General features: G+C 36.2%; 3 protein-coding genes across 6 annotated transcripts in view; all 3 read right to left on the bottom strand.

Moving 5' to 3' along the window:
• Window positions 1-5,362, bottom strand: part of cep162 (centrosomal protein 162) — a 32,242-nt gene extending 26,880 nt beyond the window's left edge. Inside the window, exons 1-4 of one of the 4 annotated variants that reach the window (XM_053495160.1) lie at window positions 5,336-5,362; window positions 4,919-5,006; window positions 2,849-3,008; window positions 1,267-1,566 (exon numbers count right to left, since the gene is read on the bottom strand). In XM_053495160.1, the coding sequence (XP_053351135.1) occupies window positions 1,267-1,566; window positions 2,849-3,008; window positions 4,919-4,978 (520 nt within the window). In that variant the 5' untranslated portion in view covers window positions 4,979-5,006; window positions 5,336-5,362. Of the gene's footprint in view, window positions 1-1,266; window positions 1,567-2,848; window positions 3,009-4,918; window positions 5,007-5,194 lie in introns of those variants that run through there. The other 3 variants (XM_053495159.1, XM_053495161.1, XM_053495162.1) reach the window with 3 other exon arrangements.
• An 11,024-nt stretch (window positions 5,363-16,386) lies between these two features.
• On the bottom strand, window positions 16,387-17,742 carry si:ch211-198c19.1 (uncharacterized protein LOC100151013 homolog). The gene is made up of 2 exons (XM_053495239.1): window positions 17,619-17,742; window positions 16,387-17,305 (listed from the first exon to the last, which is right to left on the bottom strand). The coding sequence occupies exon 2, from the start codon at window positions 17,297-17,299 to the stop codon at window positions 16,739-16,741; it is 561 nt and encodes a 186-aa protein (XP_053351214.1). The 5' UTR covers window positions 17,300-17,305; window positions 17,619-17,742; the 3' UTR covers window positions 16,387-16,738.
• A 5,955-nt stretch (window positions 17,743-23,697) lies between these two features.
• Window positions 23,698-25,554, bottom strand: LOC128520314 (uncharacterized). Its single transcript, XM_053494504.1, has 3 exons — window positions 25,244-25,554; window positions 24,855-25,137; window positions 23,698-24,761 (listed from the first exon to the last, which is right to left on the bottom strand). The coding sequence occupies exons 1-3, from the start codon at window positions 25,552-25,554 to the stop codon at window positions 24,117-24,119; spliced, it is 1,239 nt and encodes a 412-aa protein (XP_053350479.1). The 3' UTR covers window positions 23,698-24,116.
• Between the last annotated feature and the right edge of the window lie 1,558 nt (window positions 25,555-27,112).

Below are 27,112 nucleotides of genomic sequence, written 5' to 3'. Positions count from 1 at the left end.
GCAAACAAATAAATAAACTTCAAAAATAAAAATTACATAAAAAAAACTAACAAACTAAAATAAAGTCAATACATATTTAACACTCATTGTTTATTTTCCAAAGCCACAGAGAGAAGCAGAAGAGGGACTAAAGACCCACATGCGGCTCCAGCACTGCAGGTTGTCAACCTCTGCTTTATGGGGTTCAGGTCAGGTGAGTTGGCTGGCCAGTCAAGCGCAGTAATATAATCGTCAGCAAACCAGTTAGTTGTAGTTTTGGCATTGTGGACATGTGCTGCTGACAGCAGATACTGTAGAAGTTGTAGTAAAGTTGCTCTAAAAACTTCATGAGAGACTGCTGTGTTGACTTTGGACCTAATAAAACCCACTGGGTCAACATCTGACATGGTACCTTAAATAGTAGGAATGCAGTTATAGCCCATTTACTGAAGATGGCTGTGTGGTGGCTCTTAATGCACTGACTCCAGCCTCACTCTACTCATTTATTTTTTGGTGGCTGAGGAACGAATAATTTGAGTTTTCATTATTTCTTATGGGAAGAGTGTTGAATTATGCTTGTATTCCAAAGTTACACTGTACTTTATTTTTTTTCATAAGCTGTGATTATCAAAATAAAAACAAAAAAGGGTTTAAATATAATAGCCTAGGGCGACAACTAATGATTATTTTGATACTTGATTAATCTGTCGATTATTTTTTCCGATTAATCGATAAATCAAATTAAAAAACCACCAAAAAAAAGAAAAGCATTAATTTCCAAACCTTTATTCAAAAACAGAACTAAACTCTTTAGAAAGGGCAAATATGTTGCTTCTTAAGCTGTTTTAATAATAATAAAATAAAAACGGACTAACACAAAAAAAAACATAGACATGTATGCTTTACATCTGCCAAAAATATATACAGTGAAACCTTGGATTACAAGCATAATTCGTTCCGGAAGAGGGCTCGTATTCCAAAACGCTCGTAGAACAATTGGGATGTGGAGTAATACATATACCTCAACATCCCACTGCTGTTACCGTCACTCGTGGGATGACTCTCATCTACTCAGATTACTTAGTTGTAACTAACTGTTGTATAATCATTATTAGTATAATCCTATCATGTCGCTTGCATTTGTTTGTATATTACTTCTTTACTACCTTACCTGTAAGTCTATGTGAATTTCATTATGTAATTTTTTTTTTGCTTATTTACACAGTCCTCAGTAACAAGGCATTCCACTAGGTGTTGTACACAATATAGTTGTGTATAGTAGATTACCATCGCTGTTGTTCTGTGAATCATCCTTTCTGTTTGCTGGAGGAGTATTATTGGAGGCAGTCTCAATGGAACTGTGCAAGTTCTCAGGGATATCTGGTCTTGTACCACTTGACACAGTGAGATCATCATCTTCTGAGACACTTCTTCCTTCTGAATGACTGGACATTTCGGAAGATTGAACCTTTGGCTTTGATGTAATGTGTTCAGTCTCTTCATTAGGCAGACGGACCTTGCCTTGATGTCTAACTTTGTCGAGTGTCTTGCTTCGGGGTTTAGGGATGGGCTTACAGGGGACTAATACTAAATTAAGTGCAAGAAATAATACAAATTAGGAGTAAAATTAAAAACTGATTGTTAGTTGGACACCACAACAAAAAAAAAAAAATAGGTATAGTGTTATTTTACAGGGGAGCTACAGGGAACAAAGCTAAAAAACAAATGTAAAAAAAATAAATAAACGAAGGAGTAGTTGTAATGAAATACTGAGGGTTAATGAATTATACCCTGAAGTGGCCTCACTCTCTGCTTGATGTCCACAGCAGGATTTTCCTCAGCATGGGAGTTATTATTCTTGACAAATTTAAACTTACCAGCTTCATGCGGGTTAGCAAATTGGAAAAATTGGAAATGATCAGAAATTCAGTAAACACAAAAGCACATAAAGAAGGGATGGATAGAAAGCTGATTTGTTAAACACTATTATACAAGCAAGTAAGAGGATTTCATTAAAATGTTCTGGAGTAATAAAAAAAATAATAACATCTCACAAGTACCCACTGAGTACACAACTTGACATGTTTTCCGAGAATCCCAAACCGATTGAAGAGGAAACCATGGTATGGCACGAAACAGGGACAGTTACACATTAATTTTTACATGAATTAATACAGATTATACTGCTTAAAATTTAAATATCTTATCTTATTTATTTCTAATGAAAATGTCGAGATATTAATGCCATTAATTAAAGAAATATTAAATAAGAAAAACTGTTTAATAAAACAAAATAGCACAAAAATAAATAAATAAACAAAACTTTCAGACTAAAAAGCTATATACAAGGTGCTTTCTGTGTGTATGGTTGCATTAAGTTCGCTTGCTTTGTAAAAAATGCAAAAATCTAAACACTTACTGTATGTAACTGTTAGATTAGAAACTACTATCATCCATATCAAGCCAACTCATTAACAGCCCGGTTGTAAGATGAAGCTTAGGGTAAGTGAAGGATAAAGAAAGAGTGAGCATATGGATAAATGAGATTGCCTTAGTCCTTGTCATTTCTAATAGCTCTGTCTACTGACCATATTCATCATTCCATATGGGTATCTATAATATACATCATGGTCATGTAACACTGATACAGTATGCATTAGAGATAAATTATATACCAAAAAAAAAATTGAAAGGCTACAACGCTTTTTTAACCTGTGCTTAATTTCTGGCTAATATTAATGCTGAACTTTAGTGAGGCCAGTAAAATCCTAAAATGTTAGTCTAATGCAAATCGAACCTAAAATCTATTTAAGGTGGGAAGTTTACATCTGCAGTCTGATTTATAGCTAAACAATTTTGCTGACCCTACCTTTTTTCTGAGTCTCATCACTGTCCTCATCCTCTTGCCACCAAGGTACAGTCTCCTGGCTTTTCTTCTCTTGTTGCTGTTGAGGTGCCTTTCCCAGGGTATCCAGGACACTGGGACGCTTAGAACTGTTGCCCAAATCAACAGAGTCATCAGACACAGACTGTAAAGGATAACAAAATATTTATAGGTATAACAAAAGTATATAAATGAGGTGGCATGCTGAAGTTTACTGTTAGTATAAATGGTTAAGTGAGTAGATGACCTCAAAAGACTAAAACATTCTTTTCAACATTTTAAGCATGATACGTGTATTATTTTTGTTGTGTACAATTTAAAAGTTTACAAAGTGGCACCATGCAAAAGTTTTGCAACCTCAAGAGATTTTAGTCCTCAGATAATACTTACCAAGGTCAAGATCTTACTTAGGTTGTTATGGCCAGGGCTTGTTCAAAATCGTTAGGAAAGGCCAGGTGACGCAAATTTAATAAGATTGCTACAGTACATAGGCAAAATAAAACAACCATCTGTCTGCAAAAGACATCTGGAAGATTTAGTGCACTCTGGAATGGTGGTGGACTGTTTTAATGTGTACCATCACCTGCACAAATATGCCCTTCTTGAAAGGGTCATCTGAAGAAAACCACTTTTTCTGCTTTCTCACAATGAAATTTTGTGTCAGAAATTTGAGCAATGAAGCAACTGAACATTTACACGTGTGAAACACGTGGGAAACCTTTCACTAGTACAAAGAAAATTGATTCAATTTTAACTCAAAAGAGTTTTTCAGCAAAATATTGATCATAAATACAACTAGAAAATCTAAAACAAACTGTCGGAAGTGATGCAAGCTGAAGATTTTGCCATGGTGCTCCCACACTCCTGACCTAAGCATCACTGAAAAACTTGTGGATGGATCTCATCCACATCCACACCCTAATGTTGTTAGGGGGTGTTACTATGTATTTTCCACACAAAGTTCCCAAATATTTGCTCTATGTTCTTTTGTTTGTTATTTTAAAAAAAGAAAGTGGGGAAAAAGTACTCTTGCTTTAAATATGAAAGAAATGTCCTATTGTTGTGCCTTTTAGAGGTCAGTTCGTCTTCTATTCACATTAACATACATTTTGAAAACTATAGATACTTTCTCCTCCTTTATGATAATGTTGTTTTTCTAGCACGTGGATTGGGAACATCTGTCAGTGTTGATTTAAAAAAAAGCAGTCAGAAATGAGAACAATCTGCTGCATTTTTGCAGCAATCTGCTGCTGTCAGTCTGCAAACAATGTCTAAAACTTTGATAATAAAGTGTGATTGCCTCACACAATAAATATCTGGCTTTGTTTTTATGTGCTGTAAGTAAACTAACATAAGCTTATTCTGAAAAGCTTTTAGTTTGATTCCACTTATCAAAATTCCTGGGATGCACCTGCACAATCCCAAAACAAAGAAGAGCACTTGCACATGCACTTTCTATGTAAATGACTGCACACTTTATTTTTTTATGCTTAAATAGTTGTAATAATATACATTAACACCAAAAACAGAACAGGATATTTCCCCAGGGGACTTTGGGCACGAGGCAGGGTACAGTCTGGACAAAGGGCCAATCCACTGACATGCAATCCAAGACACACACACACTTGGGAACAACGATGAACCTAATCTGCATGTCTTTGGACTGTGGGATTAGACCAGAGTACTTGGAGGAAACCCACCAAGCAAGGGAAACATGCAAGTTTCATGCACACAGACCCAAGATGGGAATCAAACTCCTGGAGATGTGGTGTCACAGTACAAACCACTACTCTGCCATGACGGGTAGAACCTCACATATATTAAAAGAGAAAAAATTATTTAATATGGATGGATGAATGGATGAGAAAGGCGGCTGCTATAATTTTCTCAAACCACCAGATGTCGCTGTATCTCCTTCAATGCTTTGAATCATTTATTGACACAATTTAACGAAAGCCCTTAAGGTTTTTATTCGCTCATGCCTATAAACATTGTCCCCAACAAGAACCGTACAAGTTCAAAACACACACACACACACACACACACATACTGCACCTCTTTCAAGAACTGTTCAAATTGTTGATCCAGCTCCTCTTGTGTCAGTCGGTAAGTCATTTCCAGAGCAGTTTAACTCCACAGATGCCTGAGCAGGAAAGTTAGTTAGCAAAATATTAATACACATTACCAGAACGGAGGATTACAGCTTCAGTATCTGTTACGTAAAACAAACTAAGTGAAACATAAGGAGTTAAATTAATGTGTTGCCTTAAATTAACCCTCTCCACACACATACACTAATCAGGTGTCAGTTGGGATGTTTCCCGTAGTTACCTGATTTATACATCAACAAACCGGGCGCTCATCCCGAGAAGAACGCGTTACTTCCCTAACGCCTTAAAAATAAAACACGATACCGAAAATACAAAAACATCCGACCATTTAAATACATTTAATATTTTTTAAATGTATTACTGTTATTGTTGTTTTAATGCTGATTCCCGCAACAATGACTGCGGAAGGATTACTTTTAAGCCCATTGGTTCTTTCTCTTCTTCTTTGGAGGCACAGGCATAGAGCGCATGTCGCCATCTAGTGTCTGCCTGTGTCATTAGCGGTCAAGTCGGGGAAAGGCTAGAACACGCATTCCCCTTTCTTTAAATGAGTAAACAGAAGTGAAACAACAAAATTGTAAACTAAATCAATTAAAATTCCCGTATAGTCTAAGAGAAGTAAGAAAAATATATCTTCAATATTCCTCTGGGTTTAGCACTACCCTTAGCTACGTCTTGTAATTATGTTTATTGGAGTTGGAGCTGACCAATAAACTTCATTTTGTTAACTATCCATCATATTGAAAACATTATCCTTATACTTTTCTGCTCACCACATATATAAAAAGTATTTATTGTTCTCTGATGGCTTGGGTCATTTACTATTTCAGCACTGAAATTCCTACCAACAGTTTTTGTACGAGCCTCCAATAACAGAAGTGGACTTCACCGTATTAACTTAATAAAATCCTCTTCTGTTATATTGAATATATAACTTCATTTTATATTCATAACATATATTCATATTTATACATAATCTAATATGTACTTCTATCCTCCTAACACACAATATGACTGTAAATCTGACCCTACTATCTGATATCACCCAATTGAACATGGGTTCCTTGTTGAGTCTGATTCCTATCAGACCAGGGCTTTGATGAGGCCTTTACAAAACCTTGATTCTTTTATTTTTTAGCCTCTGATGTAGATTGGTCTGTTGAATGACCGAAATTTGGCCAAGTTTTACAGTAGTGTTTGACAGATGTCCTTACATTTGCCTCAAGATACATACAGTAGGAGTTTATGCTCATGCAATGACTGCAGGGTGCCCAGGTCATGCAAGAACAAGCCCAAATAACCACTCTAATCAGTTAACAGTGGGTTTAAGGCATTTCTGCTGAAGTGGCCACAACAGAATCAAAGTGCATGGGAATTTTCAACATTTAGTTGTTTAAGATTTGACATGAACATATACAGTAGATAGCTTATGTGTGCTTCTGTTTGTGCATGTGTAAGATATACAGCAATAATTAAGAAAAAGTTATACAGAACCCATGACAGTTTATTTTAAGCTTCCTCCATCTCAGCTCCTATGTCAAGACATGTTCACAAGAGGATGCTACAGAGAGAGAGAGAGCCTCATGCTCTCTAGAGGCTTAGACTTATTTATTGAGTGTACGCATTTGCCCTCTTTTTAATCCTGTTGCAGGGCACAAGCACAGAAACAATTATACGCTCAATCACACATTATATGTAATTTGCAAAACAAATAAAGTTTGACCCCATGTCTTTGGACTCTTGGAGGAAACCAGAGTACCTGGAGGAAACCCACAAAGCACTGGGACAAAATGCAAACTCCATGCACACATGACCAAAGGTGAGATTTGAACCCCCAATGCTGGAGGAGCGGTTAGTGCAAAATGCAATTTGTATGTTTTCCTTTTTTAAGTTGTTTCTTGGGATCAAACACTGTCTGTATTACAAATGTTGTTATGGTTTAGTTAGCTGTTAATTTGCTATTTCACTCTCCTGTTTTGACCCATCTAATATTCTCTCCACTGTTTCTGCTGGAGTGACAGATGCCTCCATTAGGTGCAGCAGTTTTGCTATTTGTCATCATGATAGAACCATTATAACTGGGCAATTAAACAGCAAGGACTGCAAAACTATATTGAGCATTTAATCTTGCTCATTCAATGACAATTAGTCTTGCAAATATATGTAGCTCTTAGGGCTCTCTATGCATTTCCTTCCTGGAAAAGTTTCTTTAAATTTTTTGAGGTTCATTACATTTTGAAAAACTACCATGTCTGTTTTCTCATTATAATTGGTTGATTGTTTGGTATGTAAGACTCAGTACAGTCATTTAACAGTATGGCTGATTAGTAGTCTCCATAACAGCAATTTTCAACATGAATGCATGTCCTTACAGCTCAGTCTGCTGCTTACTTTGTGTCAACGCTATATGCTTAGAGTACTTATCTTTCCTCCAAACAGCCCCAAATAAATAAACAGCCAGTGAAAAACATATTTAATTTTACAGAATTCTAAAGCTAAAAGAATCCATGCTTATTAGAAACTTCATTAGGTAGTCATTGCTAGTACTGGCTCAACCCACTTTTGCCTTCAGAACTGCCTTAATTCTTTATGGCATGAATTTTACAGGTGCTGGAAACATTCCTTTTAGATTTTGATTCATATCAAGACCATCTCACAGTAGCTGCAAATTTGTTGACTGCACATCTACAGTATAAGGCTAACTTCCACTACTACCACATCCAAAAGGTGCTCTATTTGGAGTGAGATCTGGTGACTGTGGAGACAATTTGAGTGACAATGAACTCGTTGCCATGTTTAAGAAACCAGTTTAAAAGGATTTTAGATTTGTGACATGGTGCTTTATTCTGCTGTTAGTGGCCATGAAAATGGGTACATTGTGGTCAGAAACAATACTCAGGTATTAAGGAAAGGATGGATCTATGCTTTCCAGCCAACCCTATCATCTGAATGTTGCAGCAGAAAACGAGACTTATCAGACCAGGTAACATTTTTCTTATCTTCTATTGTCCAATTTTGGTAAACCCATGTATATCTTAACCTCAGTTTCTTGTTCTTAGCCTACAGAAGGTTTCTTCCTACTGCCATCTCGGGGAGTTTTTCCTTGCCACTGTCGCTGTTGTCTTCGGCTTGCTCATCAGGGACAATCTTTTCATTTTGATTTATACACATTCATAATTTATACAAACTTCAATAATTCTTTTGATTGTGAAATAAAAATGAAACATTTTGCAGTGCCTAACATCACGTCTCACCGCAAGTTAATCCATGTAGGTGAGATAGGGATATAATATACCTTTGACACAAATATACAGTGGAACCTCGGATTGTGAGTAACTCGGTTTGCGAGAGTTCCACAAGACAAACAAAGTTTTACTGCAAAATAAATTTTGACTTGAAAAATGAGCAAGTCTTGGTTTCCGAGTACCAAGTTTCATAGCGCTTGCATGCACTTCTTGTTTTTTTTAATTGAGCCAAAAGTTTTTCGCCTCCCCTGCTGCGTCTCTTACTTGTATAATCAACATCCGTGCGCGGTGACCATTTGTGTACAAGTAAAGATTTTTTTATTTTGTATGCGTGTGTCTGTAAAGGTTGGCCCTTTATGTGGAAAGCAATTAGAGAGGTTAAAGATCCAAAGTGCAGTTTAATTAGTTTTATTTTTACTTTATATTTTGTATTGATTATTTTTATATATTTATTTATTGGGTTGTGAAACGAATAATCTGAGTTTCCATTATTTTTTTATGAGAGAAATTTAGTGTTTTGATATACGAGTTATATATGAATTATGCTCGCAATCCAAGGTTCCACTGTACAATGTAAAGCATACATAAAACACACTGGTTTGGTGTTTGGGTCTGTATTATAGTCTCATGGGACTGCTCCTCCAACTCGTGAATGGAACCCAGGTAATGCAGCAGTGGGGTTTTAGGTTCCTCCCAGCGATTAACGCCATCTAGTGACTGTGTTCTCAGTGACAAGTGTTTGACTGTGTTCGCAAATAAGCACAAAGCACAATGAATTTAACATTTAGAATTTTAGAAAACATAAGAAAATAAAAACCACAATGAACTTTATAACTATTGTTTCTAGCTGTCTTAACTGCATATTATTCATTTTATGTACATCAATTTTTAACCTTTTACCCCTGCCATTTAGCCGTAAATAACAACACAGAAAACAGAAATGAATAACAACACTTTATCATCATTGTTTAGCTGACATCATTGTGACATATACTTCTAATAAAATTGTTAAAAAAGTAAAAAAAAAAGAAAAACATATTGGTAAAAATTGTAAAAAGTCTTTTGGCAGCATACAAAATGTTTGTGTTCAACACACGCTAGTGTGCATGAGTGACAATAGGCAAGTTGTTGTTTCTCTGTCTTGTTCTCTCAATGCATTGCATTTTCTTACAAAATATTTAGTTATCATGGATCACTAAACATTCATAGTTCTAAAGACAATATTTAGGAAACAGAATTATACTCACTAGCAGTCCTCAAAACAGGCAATGTCTGTCCTTGTACACATTGTTCACAAATGGAAAGTGGTGATACTTCCTAACATGTGCACACACACTCAAAGCATTGGTCAGTCAGTAGAGTGAACAAAGAGAAGACCGTCTATTGGGGAGAAAAAGAGCAACACAGGTGCTTGCCATTATCTACTGAACCGACATTGTGCCAACCTTGTGATTATCTACTGAACCAACCACCAATAGGCCAATGTTGGGCCAACTAACAAAATGATATCGGGCCAACCACTGATGCCAACATTGGCCCAGTGTATGCACTGCTTTTGGCCCAATGTTGGCCCAACGTCGGAGCACTGACAAAAGGTTACCAAAATTTTGCAGATGGTAAGCTAACCAAGTAGTGCTATCTAGGACATGGTGTTTACTGCGTGCTTAAATGCATGCCATTTTATCTCAGAGCTGTATTGGACTCTGAACTCTTTTTTGTTTAAGAAATTGGATTACAGTATTTAATGTCAGGACAGCTTTACAGGACAGACATTTTCTGTCAATGATTCTTTGAAACCGTTGAGGAGACTTCTCCTGCACTGCCACATGCACACACATAAAATAAACCACACTTTGGACATTTTATACATTCACTTACACATTAAAAATATTGTATATATTTGTAAATAATTTGTGCAGTTTGTGCAGTTGAACCAGTCTGGCCATTCTTCACTGACCTCTGGCATCAACAAGGCATTTTTTTCCAGAGAACTGCCGGTGACTTTTCTGACAGGTGTTTTTCAGACCATTCTTTGTAAACCCTAGAAATGGTTGTACACGAAAATAGCAGTAAATCAGCATTTTTAGTATGCAAATGCAATACTATGCAAAATAAAGTTCTGAAAAAAATAATTACCTGTATAAATAAACTATAATAAATAAACTGCAATTTACTCCAAAAAACTTCTGGAATATCATCAAGAAGAAGATTGATGGTCACGAACCATCAAGCAAAGCTAAGCTGCAGGAATGCTTTTCTGACAGTACTAAAACTCAAGCCAAAACAATCTTATCATGAAAAAAGTTCCAGGGGATCCATGGAGTATTCAGAAGAAAGAACAGGTGAATAGTCTACAACTGTATGATGCTATCATGCACATTAAGCCAGATCAAGGTGGATCTGAAGCTGTTTACTTATATATATAGACTGGGTAAGTGAACAGAAAATGTAATGAAAATGTAGGGGAAGAATTCAGGAGAGTGCTACATGTGTTGGTGAGTGGCTTTTATTGCCGTGCTTGGTCATCTCTGTATTCTAATTAAATGATTGATCTATCCAACTATAAAATGAAATAACTGAGTGAGTGATTAAAGTTAGATATGGTGCTGACCCCTCCTCCCTTTACACTTAATAAACCTCCTATACTTGTCCCCCTCATGAATGTTGGGATGCTGATTGTAGTCAATGACAGTGTAACAGCAGTAATATAGCCTTCAAACTGTCCTGTGACACTGTGTCCCTTCGAAATCATATCAATAGGCCTCTGTTCAAAATTTTCTCCTCATGCATGGGGTGTTATGAAGGGCATCAAGGTTACTTCCATTAAAGCTATATGTGCTTACACCGCACCGCCAGAGCTTCCTGTTCTTGCATAATTTAAATTTAATGCCCACATGGGGTGATTACATTTCACAAGGATCCATTTTAATTCACTAGACACAGCATACTGAGCTTTGTGTTTGATAACATGGCCGGTGTTATAAAATAAAATGGATGGCTAACTCTTTGTGAAGTCCTACAATCCACTTCTAACATTTTACCTCAGTGTTGGTTGTGTTTATGTGTAGTCATTATAGCCTCTTGGAGCATATAATGCTATAATAATATCAAATTGTATTTTCAGAAGCAGAATGACAAAATATAGTACTGTATGCTCAATTAGTCCATTATGTAGGCACTACATTTACTCTGAACTTGAGATTTGAATGATAAACTGCGGTTTAGAAACTTCATTATCCCAAAGAAAAATGATAGGATTTATAACCAAAACTTCACTTTTCATGTGAACACTAAACCTTAATGCACAGAACAACCTTGACGTCTTTGTCTCTAAACAGTTCAATCCTTAAATATACAGTAGCTACAAACTAATGATCTATATCGTGTAAGCACTGTCAATACAAACCATGCCAGGGCAATGAGAAACCACAATGTGTTTAATTTGCCCAGGCCAGAGACATAATAAGAAGCAGAGAAGAAGAAACTGACAAATGTGGAAAGTAATGAGACCTATCAGACATTGAGTTTGGCCATGATTTTGGAAATCTTCACTTTTACTCACACTCTTCTGATTAGTTACCTCTGTGTGCTGAAACACTTTGGTGGAAGACACTAAAGCCTGGCAGCCCCATCCATCACCTGCTCTCTGGGCTTGTTGCCACAGGCCTGCCACTGTCACACTGAGGACCAGAAGGGGCTATTTATGAGAAGAAAACCCATCTGTAAGTCACTCTGATATGCCCATCTCTCACTTTACAGAGATAAATCACATGCACCTGTAGTATGTGACTCGTAAGTAAGTGTCTTTGTCATGGGATATTATTCTACAATAGTAAGAAAGACATTTGGTGTCCAAAATAATATTGCCTATTGCTCATTAAAATCATAGTTATAATAGTTTTATTAGCTAAAAGGTTTTTTTAAAAAAAAATTATAATTAAGTCATTTTGACAGTTAAGTGTTATATAGGATGTTGGGGGTCATACAGATATGGATGGGGTGAGCAAACAATAAAATTATTAACTAGCACCATAGGCAATGAAAGATCCAGAGTTGTTGCTTAGTTTTATATTTTGGTTGCTTGTAAACTACAAAGTGGTGGATAATGTAATACAATAACATATAGTCTGCTAATTATTTGTTAACAGTAGTTTGAGAAAATTAATGAGTACAGGACTGCTATAGTCTTCTTACAAAGTTTCTACCCTAAACAAAATGTCACCCATTTGATATTATATGGTTCTGTATTAAAATATGTTTTTTTCAGGTTGTTACACTCATTTCCAAAACATGATGATGACATAGTGTCTCCATTTAATGTAACGTCCTGTGGACACACCTGCCATTAGTAGTCCAAACATGCACCAGGATTTATTTTTCTACTTCTTCTTCCCAGACCTATACTGTATATCTTTTTTGCTGATAAATGTTATTATAATGATTACATTAAGAAATCATTTGTAAACTGATCAGCCATGAGCAAAATGTTAGTTTTAAGAGTAAAAAAAAAAAAAAAAAAAAACCTACTCAATGAAAGGAAATAAAATTAAGCTCTCAATAAAAGGCAATAATGACCCTGGGCCCAAATCTCCTGTAGCTATTTAGTATATCTGACAATTTGGATTTTACATGACCTTGCTGAAGCATGTCATTTTGTGGCCAAGTGCTATGGAATCAGAAAAGTGTAAAAATGATTACCATTATATAAATAAAGTATTAATAAGGAGCAAATTTAATGTAATTACCTAGACAGTTATTAAAATCTAAAAAGTATGTTTTTGTTAGTCTTTTGGCCGCTCCTGTTGAGGGGTTGCCACAGCAGACCATCTCATCCGCCACACAACTTGGCATAAAATATATGCTGGATGCCCTTCCTGATGCAACCCTCCTACTTTATCTGGGCTAGGGATAGGCTTTGCATTCAGTGGCTGGGGTTTGGGCATTGAGTGGGAACTGAACCCAGGCCTTCCGCATGGCAGGCGACAAACCTACCACTGAGTCACCAATGCCCTAAAATCTAAAAAGTATAATTATTAAAATTAAAAAGTGATTGAGCAGGGGTGGAATAATGTAATGAACATAAGGTTCTGGCCTGAATTAATGTCCAAGAGCAGTATGCTTTACTTAGAACTTATGTATAAAGAATTAATCCAATTTGAATACAAATTAGCTACATAAAATATTTAAAAATAATATAAATATTTAATACAAGCCCTTTACGGCAGACAGATATTTATCAGCATGCAGCATTGATTTTAATGGGCTTTTCTCTAGCACTACACCATGGCTAGTAGGGGGAAAAAATCTATTCTATAAACTTTCAGCCTCTCTCTGTATCACATTCCATCATTGCTGTTGGTATAAATCTAGCAGTTTCTGCACTCCTAAGTGAACAGAGTGAAGCTGAATGTGAGCACTTCCTTAAAGCTGAGCTGAGAGTTAGGCTGAGTCTAGTGTAGTGTGCCCTGCAACAGGCCACATGAACATCTGCAGAGCTACACATTGAAAATCACAGTGGCAATTATTTTCCAGTTCTCTGAATGATTGACATGGTTCTTCTGACGGCAGGGCTGTTGCTAGATATAACACGCTGCTTGTAAGCTTTATGGAAACAAGACACATTTAATCTTTAATTCTTTTTCATTTTATGTAAATGGATATATGCAGTAGATGGTTCATCCTTCATTGTGCTTTATTTTTTAAGAATTCATTAACTGACAGAGACGATGATCATGATTGATTTTGTTGGTAAAGAAACCTATCACTATTATGGTACTGCACATTTAGTGCTGTGCGAAGTTATTTAGAATTCACTCTGGATTCAGATGGTTCAATGACGCCAAAGAACATGAGCTTTCTTACGTTTATTGTTTACCACTAGGGGGCACTAGCACATTGTTCTAAAGACAGTGCAATTATAATCTACCCAAGCTCCATAGCTCAGCGAGGGACAGCGTGAACAGAATGGGGTGCTTCATGTGCTCAGGAGGAGGGATACTCCAGGTCTACACAGCAGCTCTGAAGAAGAGCAAAGAAAAGGATTAGGAGGAGGAGTAGAAGGGGTGCTGGCACACTTCTCTTTAGACATGAGAAAAGAAGCACATTAATCATCCGGAGACATCTGTTCATATTCTGCTTTACAACTCTGTCAAAGCTCTTTTGACTGGCCTGTGTAGCTCAATGCAAGGGGGAAAAGGGTGGGTAAAGGCAAGAAAGTACTGTCATGAATTATAGACAACAAAACAGAACATGATTCTCATATACACTATGGGGCCAAAAGTATTTGGACGAACCTGAAATGACATTGTATCCAAAAACATATACTTTAATACGGAGTTGGTTCCCCTTTTGCAGCCATAACAGCTTGCACTCTTGTTAAAAGGCTGTCCACAAGATTTTGGAGTGTTTCTGTGAGAATTTGTGCCCATTCATTTTGTAGATTGCCTATCACTAGGGATAAGCAGCCTAATTAAAACACCTGAATTAAAAAGTGCACTGTTACAGAAAAAAAATTCTTTGAGGTAAAATAGAAATATGTCAGTGTGATAATCAACGTGTGTATCAAATATATTGATATAAATAAAATTATGGCCAAATCCCTTTTATTATATTTATATTCCCTTTAAAAAAGTATTGCCAATTTCTATATGTAAAGTCGTGAGTATTGCCAATTTCTATATGTAAAGTCATTGTTAATTACTGTATTGTTTTATCCAATCATCTCCCCAATTTGCTCACCTGCCAATTTGCATCAGCAAGTCCTTCCCAGCAGGGGTTAAGATTTACATGTGTTTTCTGCCCTTTTACAAATACATACAGTAAGCTGACATTTACCTGAAAAAATTGTCCACTGTTGCTGTGGCTGCCAGAGTGAGGTATACACCCAGACAGCATAACCAATTTTGCTACCCTGGACCCTGGCCATAGATTGCAGTGGCATTGTCGTGATGTGAACTTAGAATGTCTTACTGACTAGAAGAATGTTTCTGTTTCTGTTGCACTACACCCTAAAGGGTGACGTTTATTCTTATTATATGTCTTTGTGCCACTATTACTTGTGTCTAAGCCTTGTACTGGAGCCTATCAAGTGGGTAAGTAAATTTGACAAAAAAATAAATATAAATAAAATATAAACAAACAAAAAAATAGAAGGTGTCAGAATACTTCAATGTTTTCTGTAAGCCTTTAACTATTTTAATTTATTTGACTTCCTTGGGCTTAAACAATGTCATGACCTGGTGTGCAGTTCTTATTACACACAAATTATTGAATTACATGATTAGTTATAAATAAGCTGGAACTTTAGAATTTACTCCACATAATATTTTATTATTAAATATTTATTTTCTAGTAATAGTATATGTAGCTTTTTGCCAATCCAAACCACTGCATGATGTAATAATACATATTTTGGCAATATTCTGTTAAACATAAAAGCTAAACATTAATACACAGAAAAGTCCCCAAATTCAAAGAGTGTTGATTTGAAGAGTTTAGTTATCATAAGTCCTATAGAGTACTGCATTTTCTGTTATGTGTAAACCCTGTTTGCAGATGATAGTTATTTCAAAATGCTTTTATTATTAAATAATTATTTCAATTAATTATTGATAAATAAATTACCATATTTTGTATGATACAATGTTTGCATGCCAGGCAAACATATACCATGTACAAACAATCACCATTATCACCATCGTCTTCAGTAACTGCTTCTGTATCTTATCTGTAGACTGCCACAGAAACAGGATGTCAGGGCACCATGAACACACTTGTTATCACAATCATCCACAATTAGGGCCTTTAAAAAAAAAACGTGAACAATCTGTCTCCTTTCATATTTTTGAGAGGTGTGGGGAAATCGAAAAACCCACACAGAGATGGGGAAGATATACTGTGCTGAACTCCACACAGTCAGCAATCCTTAGGACTGAGCCAGTGGTTGGCAACACTGCAGCATTACCTACTGCACTACTGTTCCTTTCCCATCTACATATTTACAAGCTTTTGATGTCTTTAATAATTTAGGTTTTTATTGTATTTTACTGTCTTTTTCCCCTAATATTCAGACTTTTCAAAAAAGAAACATGATTATAAACACTTCCTATTATGACAGAATGAATGTAATTGCTTGAAGGACTTGGAAAAGTTTTAAAATTTGTTTTATTTGTATTATATTTATTATGAAAACACATTTTTGCAGTTTGTGTTACACAACAGTGAAAGTTAAAAATGGGAAGTGACTAAATATAGGCAAACAGGTGTGAGATTGAGAACTGAAAGTTGGCTCACCCATAATGACCAACTATTTACGTATCAACTTGTGAAATACAACTGATGATAAATAATGCAGGTTAATGAAAATAATATTTTAAACGTTCAACTTTTATTGTAAATTTTGTTTCATTTAAAGGCTTTTCCTTTCTTTTCTAAAAATAGGAAAAACTGGCAAAATTTACATTTATGGCAAGAAGGTGCAGAAGATACAGCTAGATCAATCACTAAAAAAATCACTAGCTTTACATTTCGCTCGAAGATTTTCGAGAAATGTTTTTATGCACATATGACAACAGCTGTTGTCTTAACTGAGTAATAAGAGGCAAACCAACAATATATGTCTTTAATATTTTATAGTGCTCTGAAATGAACACTTCTTCTATTTTGTTCTTATTTTTATTATACTTCACAATGACTCTGTCCATGTTGCTCTTTAGATCATGTGGATTATAATATTTTCTGACTTCATAGGGTAGATCACTGGCATGCTTGTAATTAAGGTTTCCTATGGTAAAGTAGCCATATGTCTTCTTATCCTTTAGCCTGGGTAGGAGAAAAACTGGACCTTTGTTGCTGAATTCATGGAAACCGTATTCACCTTTCATGGGGTCACAGAGAGACACCATATTGTTGTCGATACAGTTTTGGACATACCACAATAGAAGTGCTAGTCCATGTCTAGGAGGTGGTCTTCCAAAACCTGTTTCCTTCAGCTCCTCCACAGAGTTTAATGTCCGCAAAGAGGAAAAGAATGCTACAGCTGCCAGTAGTATAAACCCAGCAAGGTTACAACGGGTCATCATGTGAGTCTATTTAAAAAAAAGATGCGCATGCTCAGAAGTGTATAATATATATAAACCTTAGTTTATTTAATCTGTTTTTTTTTTTCTGACAAAATATAAATTAACTTAATACAGACATTACATTAAAAAATTGACACATTGCTGGCACATTAAATTGGTGTAATAAATTAGTGTCTCCGTAATATTAGACTACTTGCATCTCATTAGCTGTCTACAAACACTGTTGACGTTTGACCAGGGAACTAAATTTATTTCAATAAATGAGAGCAATTTGCATGTAATAACCATCTAATGTGCATCAGTGTTTTCTGTGTCTTACCTTTGTGATGTAGAGTTAAAAGTTGAATGAGCATCCAAGATTTATCAGTGAGCTGAATTTGTTAGATGTGCTAGTAAGGTGTGTACATCTGCTGTCATACAATCACGTTCCCTCTGTATGTATTTCCTCACCACTACACAGGATGTGGTGCAGCTTGTAAGGTTGTATTTCCTTTTTTGTTCTCTGTGTGTACTTTCTTATAGGTTCAGGTAATATAGTATGACAAAAATATATTTTGTCAGTTCTATTTTTTTTTAAACACAATAATTGCATTAAATAAATAATATGTTGTTACCAATGAATGTTGTTAATTTGCGGTTTTTTTTTTTTTAAGAACTTTAGCAATGAAAAACTGAGATGACATGATGAAGAGAAGTTTAAAGAACCCGGACTCAAAAAAAGAAAACCAATCCTCATTTGGGCGGTACTTGAAATTGTGACCATTGATTAGTCCCTTCCGTAACTGTGTGCTTTAAGGTCAAATGTGCAGTTGTTTAACCAGAAATGTCTTTTAGATAACATAAGCCAACTTTGCTAAGGTTAGCAGCCATTCAATGATAGAGACTTGGGTGCAAAATTGTTTATGACAATATTAGTCCTAAAACTATCAAAGAGATAGTGATACTGGGATTACGGTGAAACTGTTTGTATCAAATGCATTGAAAAGTCATCTTTGTGGTTTCATCCTGGTGGAATCATGCTCATCAGTCAAGTGCACTTATTTTATTATTTATTTATATTGAGGTTAGAGGAAAAAGGTTGCAGCTGTCATTCCACACCAGGGGATGGTTGTTGCTGATTAAGGCTGAAGTCAAGGAACCAGAAGAGGTGGCATTGGCCTTACAGTGGCATACCCCTGACTAGGAGAGTTTCCAGACTCTGGAATTGTAAAAAGACAAAATACTTGTGAGTTTTGTACTCAAGACCCGCTACTCACCAAACTGATGTGTGGCTGGCTTTTTATAAAGAGCCGATGACAGTAGGATGATAGTTATGGTTATGCCCTGCCAGTCCTGGTGAGAAAAGGCATCCTGTCCCTCTTGAACAGCCGTGGGGCTAGCCGTGGTGCTGAAGGGTTTCCTTGGTCAATCTTCTCGGTCGAGCGAGCAGCGTCAATATGGTAAGAGGCACTGGCTGTAGGCCTGCCTTCACATTGTAAACAGACCATATGCAGAAGTGAGCGGTCTCCATGGGATGAGAACTTCAACCAGAAGTTGGGCACAACAAAGGATCAGGCAGATTGGGAGGGCAGAGGATCACTCGTAATGGGAAAAAAAAATGTCTGTGCACTATGCTGAACAAAAGTAGTAAAATACAAATACATAAATAAATAAATAAATAATAATAATAATAATAATAATAATAATAATAAATATAGGGATATTTAAAATCCCTAAAGGGATAATATAATTTTGATATAAGAAGATAAGAATGAATTACTGCTTAGTATATAATGCAGCATTACATTTTATGTAGATTTGTTTTTCACATTTTGTTATGTATCTTAAAATGGATTCATATTCCTTTTTCCTCATCATTCTAGACACAATACTCCACAATGACAAAGTGGACCTGTCCTTGTCCTGTCTCCTGAGCTGCCAGTAATCAAGATTGCCTCTGCCCTCCGGTCCTGTCAGACTCATTCTGGTGCCCTGCATCTGGTTGGAGATTTCACCACATGGAGGTGGCTGTGTAGTCTACTTTGGATGGATGTAGTAACTGTGGACGGTTTCACTTGACTGTGAAGATGGTCTTGGACTTGACTGATGCAGACAGCTGTTCTCTAATGGCTTGTGACTTGCAGTCACTCAATAGTTTAGGAAATTCCTACAAACAGTTTTGTATCTGAGCCTCTAATAACGAAAATAGACTACATATAATGATTTAATATACATAATTTAAACACCTTTCCTGTTGTACTGAACTTCAAGGTTCACAATACTTAGTATGACTGCAGATCAGTCCCTGCAATCCGTTATCACCCAAATCAGGATTGGCTCCCTGTTGAGGCTGGTTTCTCTCAAGGTTTCTTCTTATTAACATCTCAGAAGGTTTTTTTTTTTTCCATTATTGCCTTCAGCCATTAGACACAATCTCATTATTATAATTTATACATATTTCCTCACAAACTCATTTCCTTAATTTTCTTTTTAATTTTGTTAAACTGCTTTTTAACATTAACCATTGTTAAAATGTTATATAATTAAAACTAAATGTAATAAATAAAAATAGATGAACATGTACAATCTTAAATAAACCAAAATTTTGTAATAATATTTTGTACAGTACTTAAGTAAAAGTACTGTTACTTTAATAAACTTTTACTGAAGTACAAGTAAAGCTATTCTTATAAGAATCTACTCAAGTAAAAGTAAAAAGTAACTCGTTAAAAATTTACTCAGAGTAAAAGTTACTGAATTACTTTTTTTTTTAACGGCGTGGGTGGGATGGGGGATGGAACACCCTTGCATAATAAATCTGTTTCTCTTTGTTGTGCTTGAAATCAAAGTGGTTGCTTAAATATGGCCAGGGGTTTGCTTCATAAGAATTTGTTGGTATTTCACTTTTAGCTGTGTCTGCATCCCTGGCATCAGTTTTGTCCGTCTCCATCATTCTTGTGAATTTAGCGTTTTTGTCCTCCATGCGCATCAATCAATCAGTGCAGTGGTTTCCGGGGTGCAATTTTTTCCCTTCCCCGTTGTATTATTTGTATTATTTTTAATTTTCATTCATTTATTTTTTACTCAGTAGTGAATATGATTTAAAATTTAGTGAAGTACAATACTTTAAACAAAACATACTTAAGTAAAAGTAAAATTACAGATTTTAAAAACTACTTTAAAAAGTAAAAGTACACAAAAAATCTACTCAATTACAGTAATGCGAGTAAATGTAATCAATTACTGGGCATGACTAAACAAAACAAAACAAAAAACCTAGACTTAAACACTGAAACTGTGTTTGAGGTCCAAACACTAACGGGAATATTATTTCGTATCTGTGTGTCATATCTAGTCTTCATTATATGTACAATGTAGCAAAAAATAACCTGCACCTTTAAATCAAAGTGGGTGGTGCATCAAAAGACACCAACAGTTCACTCTGCATTTTGGACTTACTGGAACTTGTGTATGTACCTAGTGGTACAACTAGACAGAAATGAAAATTCAACAAAAAAATTTGGATTACCTTTCTGGGCTTGGGTGGGCTGGGGGTGGTCATCCACCTCCTCCTCTGCCAGTTGGAATAGCTCTATTTAATGCTAAATACTTATTTAAATCTAGGAGGTGCTTCTGAATGATCTCAAGGCAGTTGGGACCACAGTCCTCAAACAAATCATTGGTAACATCAACCATGGATGGAAATCCTTTAGCACCCACATTTTGTGTATAACAACAACATAAGTCAAAGCACCTAAAACTGTTTTTATTATAAAAGAAATGGATTTATAGTTGCCTTTTCATAGGCAAATGCATTAAATATCCTTATGACTCAGTTGGGATAGTACCATGAGTACCATACTTACTTACCTATGAGTAAGTATTAAGTACTCCTATGCCTAATACTGAAATAAATAAAAGAGCAGTGCATACAGTGGACAGATGAAACTTTTAAATGCTGAAAAATTAGTTTTTTTCAAGATAAATGGGTGGGAAAAATTATTATTTGTCCTGTATGGAGTTCTGTGAGGCTTGAGGATCGTATTTGCTCTGTATCTGTTGTGGTTGTGAAAAGTGGAAACATTACATGTCATTAGGAAACTAAACAAAGACACTTTAAAGAAACTTTCCCGTTGATAGGTAAGGGTTTCCCTTCCGAGGTAAGGGCATCGAAATTAAATGAGCTCAACGCCCAGTATGAGAGATGTCCACGGGTCCTGTCTTATTCACTCACAATACATGATATGAGTGTTTAAAGAGAATACAGGACAGTAGACAGAAAATAGTGGTTCATGTTGAAAAGAAAACATGTTGAGTGATGATTTAGAGATTAAGACATTTTTCATTTTCCTTCACCATATGTTTGTCATACGTTGTCACTGATTGAATTTAATTCGTACAAAAGTAAATTGTAGAACAGAACAGAGAAGAAATAAAATCTAATTCATTTTGCGAAGGATTATTTATGTCTACATACAGGAGGGCATGTTTATTTACATAAAATTAAATATTAATTCATATTTGTAGGCATATAAATTGTCCTGACCTCGGATGGTGTGGAGGGTTCACTTACTGAACATTCCTGAAATTTTAGTTGAAACCCCCTGATCTACACCCAATAATGAATTTATTTTAAAAAAATTCTGGTATTTAACACTGTGTAATAGTTTACACTGAGATCAGTTATCAGTGTCATGGCTTTGTAACTGATATGTTTTCCAAAAAAGAAGAGCCTTTAGAACAGATGTCAACCTCAAGGGAAAAGTGTACAGTACTGTACATACAGGTAGGGAAGAAAAAAATAAACAATCAAACATAAATTTAATCATATAATGTCTTATCTCGTTCCCTTTATTACATCACACTGACCACCTCTAGTAATATGGAGGAGGGGAATAGAGAAATGAATGCAGGGAGGACAGATGAATAACAGTGGTAGCAGACATGGAAAAGTACAAAGGGGGAAAGGAATTCAGGAGAGGAAGTAGAAGATAGAATAGACAGGGTAGAAATAATGGTGAAAAAAGCAAATAATAAGAGAGACAGGATGTCAGTTTAAGGACATGGTTGGAAATGCCTTGGAAGGAGATGAGAGTTCTACGTAAAAAGAGCCAGGCAGAAAAAGAGAGAAAGCAACAGCAAGCTTTTGAGCAGAGACAAGCATGGCGCAGAAGGGTGGAATCCACTCTAGTGTCTTCATTTGAGTTATTGATGCAATTGATTCTGCCTCAACTGCAGCATCTACGCAAACACTTGCTGTGCCAGACAAACAGTTCTTGGAAAGAGTGCTGCCCTTCATTTGAGTTATTGATGCAATTGATTCTGCCTCAACTGCAGCATCTACGCAAACACTTGCTGTGCCAGACAAACAGTTCTTGGAAAGAGTGCTGCCCTGAAGAGAATGGATTCTCAATGCAGGAGCATACAAAGCAGATTACTATTACTAGAAATCAGAAAGTGGAGCTGGTGGTATATAGAGACATGTTTACAGTCAGAAAGCAGAGACAGAGAGAGAAAGATATATTTTTAATATACAAAAGGTTAATACGACCTAATTATGGAGGGATTTGGGATTCAGTTTTGTGTTAAAAGTTAGTTAGCTGTATTGCTGGTCCTTAACAACACGGAGGCAATTCAGAAACAATTTATTTTGTATGTATTTGTGTGTGTTTGTGCATGGTGTGTGTGTGTGTGTGTATATGTGTGTAGAGTATGTCAAGCTGAAGTAAGACAATAGTTTCTTTTCTTAAACAGTAGCCCCCTCCCGTCTCTCAAATATAAGAGAAGGGAGGGGGCTACTGTATAGGACGACTTTTACACACATACACACACACCACACATATTTGCACAAACACACACACATATTTGCAGAAACAAAAACACATATTTGCATAAACACACACACACATGCTTGCACAAACACATGTGTGCACACACACCTACACACACACCTACAGTACACACACACACCTACACACACACACACACACACACACACACACACACACACAAATGGAAACACTGCTCTGTCTGTAAACTTCTTTAACAAGGAACCTCTCTAATGACACTCGCATGCACACACATTAGTGGAATCACTGCTTTCTGACAGAGAGAGAATCTGAATCTTTAACAAGAAACGCACGCACATACGTAATCACAATGTCATAATAAACAGTACACGAGCGCATTGATGGTGACTATATGAGTGACACATCCACATTAAAACTGAGCATAGGAGTGATTACGCATGATCCTGCAGCGTGAGAGAGAGAAGGCTGGCCCATTGTCTTAGATGTGATCACGTGACACTTAGCACACAAAGCTACTACTACTACTACTACTACTACTTCTCTACTACTACTACTAGACTACTTGGATATCAAGCCCTCATTCGTTTACAGTTTTTTCTGATTGCTTAAGCACATTTTTTGTAACTATTGGCTATTTTTGCAAAACTCTACACACAAATAAGAAAACCTTTCACCCAATTATCAAAACATTTTAGTTCTCTTGCAAAAGAGTATACATCTTGTTTAACTCTACAAACCTTTGTAAAAATGGTATTTTTGTACCAAACAGTTAACACTAACCATCATATTTATAAGCACACAAAGTGCCAACTACACACTGATGGTATAAATAAAAAACACATCTGGCTTTTGCTTTCTCTGTGCACAAGGTAGGTGAATTTGAAGTAATACTTTTGACATAATTTTGTCATACAAACACACAAGGATTCAAATTTTACTTACTGTAAGTATGAATGTTTATTCATACATATCAAAACGAAGCACAAAAAAACATACAATTTCACTGAAAGAGAGAGAGAGAAAAAATATCAATCATGTCGTCTTTCTGGGTCCGGCCACAGAATTTCATCGACATCACAAGCAATGTCTTCTTGTCCAAGGCACCGTGGAAAATATCTTCTTGAGTGCCGTATCCAGGCCTGACATGATGCCTGGTCAATATCCTCACATGCCTCTTCCATTGCCTGTAAAAGAGCCATGCGCTGATGGGGATGACGGTCATAGACCTTCCAGCGCCAGGCAGAGAAGAATTCTTCGATTGGATTCAGGAATGGAGAATATGGGGGGAGGTTTAGTACAGTAAAGAGTTGGTGATCTGTGAACCAGTTGCGGACCAAAGCAGCCCTATGGAAGCTAACATTGTCCCATATGATAACATATCTCATCTGCTCTGCTCTCTGAACATTAGTGAGTGTATGATATAGGGTATCCAGGAATGTAATAATGTGTGCAGTGTTATATGGGCCCAGGATTGCATGATGGTGCACAACACCATTTTGACTCATAGCTGCACACATAGTTATATTACCACCACGCTGTCCTGGCACATTGATTATAGCACGTTGTCCAATAAGGTTCCTGCCACGTCTCCTTGTTTTAGTTAGGTTAAAACCTGCCTCATCTACATAAATCAGTTCATGACCCATGGCATCTGCCTCTAGCTCCATCACTCTCTGGAAAAGTCAAAACAAATGCAGCACAGCAGGTTCATACACAGCACTACAGGATGGACTTCCACATTCAGTACCAATGATATTATAGCTTACCTGAACATATTCATATCGCAGTTGTTTTATGCGCTCACTGTTTCTTTCAAAAGGGACTCTGTAAATTTGTTTCATTCTTATTCTATTTCGTGCCAGTACACGAGATAATGCAGAGATGCTCACGTTGTTTATGTTTTGGAATGTGATGGTATCCTCTATTATGCGCTGCTGTATTTCTCGCAGCCTAATGGAATTATTGGCCAACACCATATTGACTATATGAGTCTCTTGTTCTTCAGTGAACATTCTTTGTCTGCCCCCAGATGCTGGATTTCTAGCAACTCTGTAAAGTAACAAATTCAGTTTTTACATGTCAAGTACTGTATTGTTTTTCATTAGGGTATGGTGCTACTAGAAAACTTACTGTAGTATGAAGTAACTGTACTAACCGATTCTCATTTCGAAATGTCCTTATGATACTTGCTACAGTGTAGCGGCTGAGGTTAGGCTGAACCCGTTGGCCAGCTTCCCTTAGGGTCATTCCATGGTTGATTACATGGTCTACTATTGTTGCTCTGATGTCATCAGGAATTCTGATTCTTCTTATCCTTCCTCCTTCCTCTTCACCTCCTTGTCCTCTTCCTCTAAATTCACCTCCTAGTCTTTGTCCTCCTCCTCTTCCACCTGCTCCTTCACATCCTCGTCCTCTTCCTCTTCCTCGCCCTCCTCTAATTCTCACTCTTCTCAGTCTGCCCTCCATTGTTCTCCACATTGAAAGCTTACCTGTGGCTTATTTATAGTGCTCAAGCTGATTGCAAAGTGAACTAATTATATAAAACTGTTTTCACATGTGCAGTGTGGTCAAACAGTTACACAAAAAGTGTAAAAAATGTCCATAAATGTGTATAGTTTTACTAGGAGTGTTCTGATAATTTGGAAATTGTGTGTAAAGTACTGAGTTGTGTTTACAGTTCTGCAAAAGGAGTGCTGTGGATTAGATTGTATTTATACATTTGCAAATTGTGTGTTATAAAAGTGCAAACTGTGTGCAAAGCAGTGTTTGTGCTTTTAATTTTGCAAACTCAGTGAATAGTTTTTCTACAACTATTAATAATTTTAGAAATTGTGCTACAGGAATCATTATTACTGTTTAAGCAATCAGAAAAAACTGTAAGTTAATACTTGAAATTTATTTCTGTTATATCATTAACGCTTATACAAAACAAATCACATCCTTTTCAAATAGAATAAACATATAGCAGTGCATGTGTGTATTCACATTCTATTGTAGCTGAACTAGCATAATGAACTAGAGAAACAAAGACTGTTTGAATGTGAATGGGTGTCTCCACAGCATGGAAGAAACAGAATATTACAATGTGTGTGCATTAAAATGTACTTGCTGCAGTTGATACATGGGGAAGGTGCTTAAGTTTCCTTTGTTAGTACACACTCCTGGCAATGGTATAATTATTCTTATTATTGTTATTGAATGCCAATGCACAACATGGCCATTAAATGATATATATATTTATCATCTAAGCCTTACTGTTTCTCTGCTTTTTAAAGTTATTAATTCTGTTCTGTTGTACTTATTTTAATATTGTCCTGTCTCATTGTTTGCTGATTGCGTTACCTCTTCCTACTTCTTGTTGTCAATTCTTACAAGTTTTAGGTTCTGGGTTTGATTATAATAATACTAAGCTCTGTTAACCTGCATTATTGTCTTCATCTGTTTCTGAGTCTACTGAATTTGCAATATTTAAATGTTAGGATGCTAATGATGTGTCGAATGTATGATGTTGTGACCAAATGCTGAGAAAAAATTCTACACAGCTGTGCGCGCACACACACACACACACACACACACACACACACACACACACACACACACACACACACACACACTTAAATACTGAAAGAGTTGGCTGTTTGTGATGTGCATGTTATGGCAACTGGACCCTTAATCATTCTCACCATGACTGCAAATGCTTAGGACCTTGGGACATGCATCTTACTTTGTGTCCTTCTCATAAACTCATATTTTGGATTTATATTTACCATGACTTATCCAAGTCCTCTTTTTTTCAACTATTTATTACACTCAGGCCAAACTGACCGAATGATCTTAAAGTGAATGTAAATGTGTAGGCGTTGGGAGTAAGATGTTTTATTATTTTTTTTCTTGTACATAAAATAATAAGCCCAAGCTACAGAGTTTCAGAAAAATCTTTTGCTTTTTTATTTATTTATTTTAGTCCTGAGGGCTAGACAGGGGATCCCAGCAGACCTGATGCTGCTCAAGGTGCTGCAGCTGT

Source organism: Clarias gariepinus, chromosome 4 (genome assembly GCF_024256425.1).
Source record: "Clarias gariepinus isolate MV-2021 ecotype Netherlands chromosome 4, CGAR_prim_01v2, whole genome shotgun sequence".
Taxonomy (NCBI): Eukaryota; Metazoa; Chordata; class Actinopteri; order Siluriformes; family Clariidae; genus Clarias; species Clarias gariepinus.
This window is presented reverse-complemented; position numbering and strand designations above follow the sequence as displayed.

Bases quoted from the DNA above. Each gene is read 5' to 3' on its own strand.
- si:ch211-198c19.1 (XM_053495239.1), bottom strand. From the start codon at position 17,299: ATGATGACCCGTTGTAACCTTGCTGGGTTTATACTACTGGCAGCTGTA.
- LOC128520314 (XM_053494504.1), bottom strand. From the start codon at position 25,554: ATGGAGGGCAGACTGAGAAGAGTGAGAATTAGAGGAGGGCGAGGAAGA. The intron at 25,138-25,243 runs GTTAGTACAGTT...GTTACTTTACAG, and splicing joins ACATTTCGAAATGAGAATCG to AGTTGCTAGAAATCCAGCAT. The intron at 24,762-24,854 runs GTAAGCTATAAT...TGACTTTTCCAG, and splicing joins TGCGATATGAATATGTTCAG to AGAGTGATGGAGCTAGAGGC.